At 41.1% G+C, this 10777-nt stretch overlaps 1 protein-coding gene across 1 annotated transcript; it reads left to right on the top strand.

Moving 5' to 3' along the window:
• The first annotated feature begins 1411 nt into the window (after positions 1 to 1411).
• On the top strand, positions 1412 to 10648 carry kptn (kaptin (actin binding protein)). The gene is made up of 12 exons (XM_071460714.1): positions 1412 to 1927; positions 3072 to 3154; positions 3253 to 3337; positions 3425 to 3479; positions 4023 to 4101; positions 4805 to 4878; positions 5739 to 5845; positions 8305 to 8400; positions 8481 to 8544; positions 8635 to 8770; positions 9465 to 9629; positions 10271 to 10648. Exons 1-12 carry the CDS (start codon positions 1726 to 1728, stop codon positions 10433 to 10435), a joined length of 1311 nt encoding a protein of 436 aa, XP_071316815.1. The 5' UTR covers positions 1412 to 1725; the 3' UTR covers positions 10436 to 10648.
• Positions 10649 to 10777: the final 129 nt, after the last annotated feature.

Here is a 10777-nt window from a genome sequence, read left to right as displayed (position 1 = left end):
TACTCTGACTGTGAAATATGAATTGTTATGACTGGGGTGAGGATGAGGAGGTGAGGACGCAAATGAGCAGAAGAGGAAAGGCCCTGGCTGGTAAGATGTGCATTAGGTAAAATTTAAACTGAGCTGAAGATGATGCTCATCTAAGCCTGGCAACAGACGGACTCGGAGCAAAAGTTTCTCCCCAAATCATCTGTGACAGTGTTTTGCTTATTTACAGAGCTGCCTGTCACGCAGCAATCATAAAGAAGTCTGAACTGTGCCTTTTCTTAAGGACACCACAGCAGTTATCAGTTCAAGCTGCATCTGCTCAGGAGTAAAGCTGACCAGCAGGAGGGTAAGGCGCCGCTTTCCCGTGAGTAAGTTTCCACTGACATCTGGTGGACAAATGCCTTCCTGTGACAGACTGCATTGTGGATTGCATTTTATCCCCTTATGTACAAATGAGTATCTTTGGCAGTTATTCTCAAAGGGTCATTGAGGGGGTTCCTGAGGGTCCCCAGCGAAAAGGCAAATATTTTATTTTCACAATAATTCCATCCATAAGTAACACAATGACTAAGTTTGACTGTTTTGGCCATGGGTTTCAAACAATTTCTGTAATAAAACATCTAAAAGGAAAAACTTTATCAGATGGTGGACCCTGAGACAAAATGTTATCAAGTGGGGGTCTGTGGTCTAATTTGTTTCAGTTTAAGGTCCTTGGTGTGAAAAAGTTGGAGAACCACTGGTCTATGGTATGATGAGTTTATAATGGATCTAACACACAAAATGTGTTAGATCCATCCTTTGTTTGGACTGTGGCATGACGGGGTCATGACTGTAAATAAAATGAATGAAAGAAGAGAATAAGTGAACAGAGACAGACAAAAGCAGGAAATGCTAATAACAACAACTTATCGATTACACAATCACTTTTATTTACAATACTGAAAATAAAAAAAATAAAGACAGTAACCGCTGGGTGGCAGGAGTGTAGGTATGATGTGTTGAATCTGTCATCAATTTACAACATGAAGAAGAAAAACCGTGTGGTGCCTTCCAGAGCCTCAGACGTCTGTGCCATTTAACCGTCAGAAGTCCAAAAATGATTTAATGTCACGAAATGACTCAGTTTTAAGCTTGAAAATAACTAAACCAAAGTTACTCTGGGACAGATCGGTTTATTAAAATTAGTTAGCAAGAGGCTAACCTCTGGTGAAAGAATGAAGATATCAGTCATGCAAATGGTGCTATTAAGCTATTAGATTTATCCTAAGCAAAACTAGAGTAAAAATAAAAGTACATAAAAAGTACAGGATTAAACAGGAGATGCACTACTGAAACTGAACCCACTTCATGTCCTGAAAAGCCTAATTTTTCCACCTCGTTGGGTCCTTTAGGACCACTGAATTCAATATATCCGATGACCCTGAACGCAGCTCCACTCAAACCCGGATGTTTTGCTCCCTCTGTGGATAGTTCAAGTTATTTGGAACCAGACAGAAAAATATCGGGGATCAGACTTTTTTGTTTTCAGAATAAAATTGTCGTTATTGTTGAACCAGTCGTTACAGGAAACCAGGTGTTTGTCGTGCGGCTGTTTTTTTTTTTTTAAATCAATGACAGAAAGTTGTTGTGCTAGCTTGATGCCGTGAGCAGGGGAGCCGGGCAGACACCAAACGACCATGAACGCCTTCAGTTCCTGACATTTCTGATACAATTAGTGAGTTATTTCCACTCCGCAGGATGCTCCGTGAGTTGTACCCCTTCGTGGAGGACAGCTTCAGCCGCTTCCCGTCGCAGAGTAACATTTACGGGCTGTGTCAGGCCGGGCAGCAGGAGCTGTTAGCGGCCACTCTCAAAGGGAAGGTGGTGTGTTTCAGGTACCAGGAGCTGCAGCAGAAAATCAGACCTGTGGCCAAGGAGATCCAGTTCACCTACATACCAGGTACAGACAGGATAAGTTTCTACACATTGACTGAGGACTGATACAAACGCATGTAGGTCTAATGCTAATGTTAGTTTCTTTTTTTTTTGTTTTTTTTTTTTTTTTACATGAGTTTGTATTGTTTTGTAAAATAGTATAAAATGGAGCATCACTTTCTGATCTGGTTTAGTGTATAATCATATTATATACATAATATTATACCCAATACATATGATCATTCACAGTATGTGATATAATTAGTAGTAATATACATTGGTAGAAGTCTGAGGTACTCTACTTGAATGTTTGCATTTAATGCCACTATAAACTATTACTCTACAATTCAGATTGTACTTTTAACTCCACCACATTATTTAACATCATGCAAATGAATATGTGTCTTACAAAACAGAAGGACACAAGGACACACAAGGAGCTTAGAAAAGATACTGTGTTGCTATAGATTAAACTATCCAGTAGTTTATAAAATATATGAATATTTAATATATATTAATTAAAAGTCCTCTTCACACACGTTTCAACACATTACTACTAAAGTTGTCTGCTTTGAAGAATAATTTGTCTCATATGCACCCATACTCCTTTTCTCTCAGTAAAGATCCAGAATCTATGAAAATGCAAATACAGTTTTTCTTCATTTCAAAAAATGTCCCTTCTGTATTGGGTAGTTCACACTTGTGTAATTTGCAATACTGGACCATGATTGGCCCTAAGCTAGTTGTGATGTCACAAAATCCTGCTCATATGTCACATGTTAAACTGAGAATGAAGGTAAACTCAGAGAAACTTTCCCCCTCAGCAGATGAATGTGCAAAAAGCATCTAATGTCAAACTCTGCACATAAATCATTCTGCACAGTGAAGCTCATCATCATCAAGCTCCCAATTCACGAGCAGCCAGTATTTAAAATTTCTCCTTCTGTGAAAATATATTTTCTGCTTCAAATCCTCAGACGAAACCAACAAGTGACAGTGTCATCACTTTGAAACTGTTTGAGGTGTAAACTGTGTTAATCAGATTTACTTTTAGTAATGCAGTTTTTGTCATTGACAGTATTTTTGTCCTGAAACTTGTGCAGCAGCAGTGTTGTATTCTGTGTGTGTTGGTTGATGCTGTAATGATTTCATTCTGCCTTCTAATCTAGTTGATGCAGAGATTGTATCAATTGATGCCTTCAACAAGTCTCCACCCAACAGGGGCCTGGTGGTGGGCATCACATTCATCAAGGTATTTTCATATAAAAATTCAGCAGTCATAGCATGTGTGTTGTTCACGCTAAGCAGTACAATAACAGTAACAGCTGCATTGTCACTGGTCTCCTGCAGGACTCCGGTGACAAAGCCACTCCGTTCCTGAATATCTACTGTGACTATGAGCCCGGTTCAGAGTTCAACCTGGAGTCTATTGCGCGTGAGTGAAGCAGTGTCCAGATGTGCACGGTCCTCCTCGCTCTAACAGATGTTTCAGGTTCTGATGTTAGCGTGTCTCTCTGAACAGAAAGTTGTCTGAATCTGGAGCTGCAGTTCACGCCCTTCCAGCTCTACCACACAGAGTAAGTGTACTAACTGTGACACACTAGGAACCACTAAACAACACGTGCTAAATGCAGAAGCATTTCACAGCTAGCTCTGTTGTTAACGCAGGCTTTTCACAAAGATAGGTGTTCCTACAGGATCCCGGAATGGACAAAATACTGGACTGACATCACAGTGAAAGTACAAAAGAGAAGAGCAACAAACTTTTCTTTGCAACATCTACAGCATGTTGTGACACAATTCACCAGCAGCTGCCTTCCAGTTCTAGCTACTGTTTTATTCTCATTTCTTACTTTGATCTCATCTCTGTTAATACGCTGCTCTGGTTCTGCTTATACAAGTTGTTCCTGCTTTTATCACCCAGTGTCTCATCGTATACGAAATTCTCTGCTCCTGAGCTGATGGTGTTGGATTGATGGCTCCCCTGACTGAACTGTGACACTTTAATGAGATGTTTTACCGGTATTCATGAATGAGTCTTAGTGTCATCAGTGGGGAAGGAAACACAACAGAGTGTGTCTGAATCACAAACGTCAGAAAACCTTTTCTGTCTCTGTCAGAGTTCAGTGTGACGATGGAGGCAGTGAGACTGTGTTTCTGCTCAGTGGCCACGACCAGAGGATTCACCTGTACAAAGAGGTCGGCTCAGAGACTGTGTGTGTGTGTGTGTGTGTGTGTGTGTGTGTGTGTGTGTGTGTGTGTGTGTGTGTGTGTGTGTGTGTGTGTAAGAGATGAAACTTTGATGAATACATTTATTTTTTAACACCTTCACTAACTGTTTTCAGTAATATAATAGTGTAATTCTAACTGAATTACACAATTATACACTACTTACACTACTTTTCTATTTTTAGGCATTTTACAAACGACTATCAAAAGATCAGAACATTATATTGTCTTATCTTTGTGTGTGAGACTTTCAATCAATAAAAAGAAAAAAGAAAAAAACTAGAAAAAAAGTTAAAAAAAGAAAGAAAGAAAGAAAGAAAAAAGACTTTTAATTAAATTTTATATATGTATAAAAAAGATTAATTTGTGACAATCAAGACATCAGTTTTGAAGCTTTTGATCACATCACATGATTTTTTTCTGTAGACAGAGTTGGTCCAGACTCCTTATCTATGTTGGCTTAAAGGCTGAGTTTCAAACTTCATCCTTGACTGTGGAAACAGCAGCTGACAACAAGATTCATGGTTCTGTCAAATAGAAGATTCACAGATTAACGGAGATGAAAACTTCAGGAGTGAATGTGATGAGTTTTACAAATTGTAGTAGACGTCCACTATGATTCACTGTTCAAACATCAGAGCCTCATTGAGCCTGACTCACTTGTTTCCAACAGAACGCCTCCCTGCACCAGTTTGAAGAGCAGCCAGTGGAGAGGCTCTTCCCTGAGCTACAGCAGCTGCCCAGCAAGTGAGTGTGTGTGAACGTCAGCTCTGTCAGCTGTGGATGTGGCTGTTTGTTTGGTGGTGTGTGGTGATGGAGACCATCACAAACTTGTACTGAAAATTTCATTTCAAAAATAGCAACAATTCTGTGACACAGAGAAAAATAAAAGTCGGAAAAGAGGTCAATAAAATACAACAGACAAAGACAGGAGAAATAAGTCAGCAATGAGACAACACATAGAGAGTGAAGAAAGTGGAAGTGGGAACAGTGGTGTTTCAGGTCACACATACATACAGTTTTCCACTCAGAGTCACAGTATGTGCTCAGGAAGAGTAGTGGTCTGTGCTGCAGATCAAGTAAGACCTTCATGCTGATGAGAAAGAGACTGTTAAACTGAATACACATTTAAGTGCAAGTCATCAGGCCTTGTGGGTATTGCTCATGCTGTCAGGAGGAGCAGGAGGGTGGGAGATGTCTGTTCTTGTGCAGGTAACATCTGTAGCCAACACTGTATGCACTGGTTCTCAGTTGTGGCCCGATTGTTTATAACCTGCCCTGTTGAACTGTGTTGTTTTCTATAGTTGCGACACAGCTGATCTGGATCTTTTATTTAAAAAACCACACCTACCCATTTTATGACATTACAAGATAAACTCATATATTGTTTTAACAAAAATGGAATGATTTTGTATGTAGTAATAACTAGAAAACTATGTTATAATACCATGAAAAATATCTGGTGATAAGATGTAAAGGATCTTGTTAAAACGAACATCTTATTATAACAAATGGCACCAGCACTTTGTCAGTCAACAGTCACACAAACAGAAAATTGTGTGTAAGGTTCCTCACCCTCCCTGCTGTGTTCCTCCTCCTCCACACAGTGTGCTGTGGTTGGATATGCTGACTTTAGCTGGCGGCCGGCGGATCTCGGCGTTCGGCTGTCAGAGTGGCTGCGTTGGACTCGCTCTGGTGAACCAGACTGGACCAGGTGAGGGAGACAAACTCAGGATAAAGTCTGTCTGAGATTTAGTAATGTTCCACTCTGTCACATTTCTGCTCCTTTGACCAGATTCCTGTGTTAACGTAGGTATGTTGCGTATGTATGTGTATACCTTAAAGGCCTTGCATGCCCAGACAGGTGACAGATGTTTTCATTGTCCTTATTCTGACTGATTAGACCTCAAATGTAAATAAGGATGATAAAGGTGTAAGTTGTCTTGCCCTAACAGGTGCAGCAAGAAACATCTGTACATACCCAAACAGATAGAAGAGGAGGGCTGTTCTGTGTTCACGTCGTGTCACTCTCACCAGAATTACAAACAGCAGTGTCAACAAACTCTAATAAAATCCAATAGTAACACTAATGCAACCAATTCAGCTAATTTAAAAGGAGCTATACACCGTTTGTTCATCTCTGGTTTCACTTGTAAATGACCCGCAACAATAATAATTTAGGCTTTAGCTCAATGATGTGACTACATTGTTAGCAGCGGTGGTAACAACTTAAAAAGAATTAATAAACACACCCAAGTCAGAATAACAGAATTCTGCGGAGTGTGCTGTGTGTGTCTGAAATCACTTTCCCTTTCCACTCAGTCACTCATTCACTGTGGACCTTTTGCACAGCAGATATTTTCACCTGTCACAGGAGGAAGAGCACAGGTGTCACTGCTAACATTAATGATGGCTCCGCTCTCTTCACGTGTCCCATTAAGATGCAACAGTGTGACAGTGAGGCAGCATGAGCAGCACCAGAACCAGCTTTATCACCCACAGCTGTGCTTTTCCTGCTGCGACGTGTCAAAATGTCTCAAGTGGGAAAAAAACCTCAACTCCTGATACAACAGACATTTAAACTGTGTCCCTAATCACCCTGTCTTTATGAGCAGAAACTGTAGGGTCCACGTACTTTATATTAACGATCCCACACACCTGCCCTGTTGACGACAACAACATGATGGTGCATTCATGCAGTGTTGGCAGAATGGGAAGAGCAGGAAAAAACACCCCTCATTCTATGTTCACACATTATATCGAGGTGGTTAGCCCTGGTGCTAACCCTGTTGTCGCACCAGACAAACAGCCTGAAGTAGCTGCTTCTGTTGTGTTACATATTTGTAGCAGTTCATTACCAAGTGAAAGTAGATACAAACAGTGTATAGTTAGTTAGTTCACTTTTATTTCTGTGTCATGCCAAAATATTTGGCCTATCCCACTTGGGATTACAAGACACCAACACTTCACAAAACATACATCCTCTTCCGGTATTGCACATATGGAACATGTAGTAAAATAATAATAATAATAATAATAATAATAATGTTGCATATCTACAAATTGGCTCGGTAAAGAGCTTTTTTTCTCTTCTCCCATGCTCTCTCCAGACAGCTAGCTAACTTATATGTTTCATATGTGAACAGCCAACTTGGACTTTGTGCATCATCCATATTTACAAGATCAGTATCAGTTTTTATCTTGCAAAACAAAGCATCATGCGGTGTATAGCTCCTAAAAAAAAAAGCGGGAGATACCATGAGTGACTCTGACTTGAGGTGAATGGTTTTTCCCACTCAGCTGCTCCTAATCGTAGTTTATATGATATAATGTGAAAGTCTCAATTCACTGCTCACTCTGGAGTAAATTACTGATCATACAGGGAGTAGTGAAGGAGTGAATGAGGGAGTGATTTCAGACACAGCCTCCATAAAATCTGACCTATTGCATGATGGTAAATGGGCTTCTTACACGGCACTTTTCTGGTCTTATTGACCACTCAAAGCACTTTAAGTGTGAGCCACATTCACCCATTCAAACAACACAGAGCACTGCTGTTATTATTCACACACACACACTCACACACTGATGGAACAGCCATCAGAGGCAATTTGGGGTTCAGTATCTTGCCCAAGGACACTCCGACATGCAGACTGGAGGAGCCAGGGATTGAACCACCAACCTTCTAATTAGCAGATAACCCGCTCTACCTCCTGAGCCACAGTCACCACAGTCGATGGGATCTCTAGTAGAAAGTATAGTGTACAAGTCGTGGGCAGCAGTTCTTTAATTCCATGGTGGGAATTTTTTGAGGTTCACATATTTGAACAATAAAATGTGGAACAGTAAATTTAGTGCAGCCTGAATAATCAGAATAATCAGAACCAGCTGTGTGGGTGAGCGGGGTCTCTGAGAAACATTAGGTGAAGGAGCATGTTCTTAGTTACAGTACATGTAATACTACAGTGAGGGTTAATGTGTTTCATTTCATTAAGATCAATCAGACTTCAGCTATTTACTAATCAACAATGGGATTAATTATGATTACAGTATAACATCTGTGCTATATGCCCATTTTCTCCATCTTGGTTCTGTATTACAGTAAGTGAATACAAGATGCAACAATCATTGTGTGTGTGCTTTAAGGATATTGTGTGTGTTTGTTTTTGTCAGAGGTTTTGCAGAGCTGGCGGGTCCAGTTCGACAGTCCAATCTCTACAGTGCTGCTGTTTCCTCTGAGCTGCCAGACTGAGCCCAGCGGAGACGCAAGTAAGTTACTGGTCTTTTGTAGTGTGTCTCTTCTTCACCTTCTGCAGTGTACCGCAAGATTGTCACTTTTTCTTTTTCAGGTGTGGAAACCAAAAGCTACAACCTCCTGGTAACCAGTGCCATTGAGATGGCAGTGGTCTACAGGTCAGGTTATAAAGTTGAACTCAGACGTCCTCTGTGTTGTATGAAGCAGTGTGAATGTGGTGTTTTATTTGTGTGTCTGTGCTCTCTCAGAGACGTCCAGGAGTGTGGTTTGTCTCGCTCCGTGTGCCTCTCAGAGAGCGACCAGTGGGACGCAGTGCTTTGTGCTCTAGTCATTGACCTGGATTTTGACGGACAGAAGGAGGTGCTGCTGGGAACATATGGACAGGTGAGAGAGTCTCTTTACTAATGGACTTTATTAATAGGACTTTATAGGACAAAGCTGGTGATATTCTATTTTTTAATGTCATTAAACTCATTAAAAGACCAAAAACAAAAACAAGCTTGTCCACCTCTCTCTCACCATACTTTCTGACTTTGTCTGTGTCTCTCAGCTTCGAGCACACTGGCTCCTGGTGGAGACATAAATCTTTTTTTTTTTTTTTTTAATTGTTTCTAAAAAAAACTGCTGGACACTGTAGCTTTTAGGAAACGTTAATCAAACAGGAAATAGTGCATTTGTTGGGGACTATTTGCAGCCATGGATTAATACAGTTTTGTTACACTAAGTGAATGTTTCCTACAGCAGCACGGTGTGTGTCAAGATGAACTACAAGGCCCACATTCATCATTATGGGAACATGTCACCCAGTGCAACAGTGAGGCTCACTGACGTGTTTGTAATAGTTTCTGGAAACAATCATTAGTTGGAGACATTCACTGATTTGTTGACAATAGGAAAAATTCAGAATATCACCAGACTTACTCCCGAGGTAAAACAACATATTCAGTGGGTCCAGATGAATTAAAAATGATGGGACGTGACAGAACAGGACATGTGTGTTGTCACTTTTCTTGCATCATCGCTGACTGCTGTGGGGAGGTGCTGGTGATAACAGCGTTGTCTGTCTCTGCCGGAGCAGGAGCTTCTGTGTTACAAGTTCCACCTGACAGGCGGCGGACAGTTTCAGCTGCAGTGGAGGCGGAGCTTCAAGAGTCCTCTGCTATCCATCATCTACTTAGACTTGACCGGGGACGGTTTGAGGGAGCTGGCTGTCCTCACACTGAAGGGGCTGCATATCTTACAGGTGTGTAGCAGGAAGAGCCATGATGCTGATTAAAGGTAGAGTGGAGCTTCCTCTCACGGTCAGTGTCCACTGTTGTTGTGCATTTCAGAATTAACTCATCTGCTCCTGAAGTAAGCACAAAGGCTCAGTCTTGAACAGAGGAAAGATATTATATCAAATCATTGCTGACCTCTACTGTCCACCAGCAGAGACTGCAGCAGACGTGATTGAACTGATTTTACAGGCGTTTACCCGTCTCGTCTCATCTGTTTCCTACATCTGTGGAGGCCTGTGATTGACAAAAACCTTGTCTCCATTAGAATGAAATTTTTCAGTCTTTGTTTGATGCATCCTGTGGCATCATTCATCATCACTGAGCGGCTGAAATCGTCCAAGAAAACTAACGAACCCCAGAGAAAAACAATGACCATGATCTGTCATCGAACAGTAAAGATCTCACTTCATGCACCTCTTCAGCTTTGTCGCTCTCATGCATTCAAAAGCACCAGAGCACAACACCAGAGACAACTACTGTACCATTTCTAAAGCAACACTCAGAGCTGGCATTTCTATTTATGAATGAACCAGACGCACCATTTCCAAATCTCTCTCTGTTACATCTCAGCTGATGCTGTGTTATTTTGTCCTCTCTGTCTTTTCAGCACAGTCTTACCAGCACTGCTGATGTGGTCCTGGAGCGGCTCGCCCAGAGGGTGTCAGCACTGACAGCTGGCTCGGAGCTGGCGTCAGCCAAAGCTGCAGACGCTGAGGAGAAAGATGCTCCAGCTAAGAGAGAAGAGTGTGCAGCTCACGCAACATCGAATTAAGCAACGCAGTGCATTCTGTTTACATGTGTAAGTCTCAGTGGTTCAGACTGAAGTATTTGCCTTATTGAAAGGTGCAGTGTTTTCATTTAAATCACTAACACACTGCTCTGTGGCCTCATACTGAATCTACGTTCTAGACTGTGAGCTGATGTGCTCAGTGTAGATAGTGTTCAGTAATATGTAGATAATAAATGATACATTTGTTTCTGTGCACTTCAACTGTTTTTATTGGGTCTTCATTTTCCTTTGTGAAATGAATTTGATTAGATATTTATTACAGATGCCACTGGAGTGGGATTATTTCACTCCTTTCATCTTTCTGAGAACTGACTAATGTGGTTT

The sequence above is a fragment of the Trachinotus anak genome, unplaced genomic scaffold (assembly GCF_046630095.1).
Source record: "Trachinotus anak isolate AG129_WGS33_773 ecotype Australia unplaced genomic scaffold, CSIRO_AGI_Tana_v1 ptg000024l, whole genome shotgun sequence".
In the NCBI taxonomy this organism is placed as follows: Eukaryota; Metazoa; Chordata; class Actinopteri; order Carangiformes; family Carangidae; genus Trachinotus; species Trachinotus anak.
This window is presented reverse-complemented; position numbering and strand designations above follow the sequence as displayed.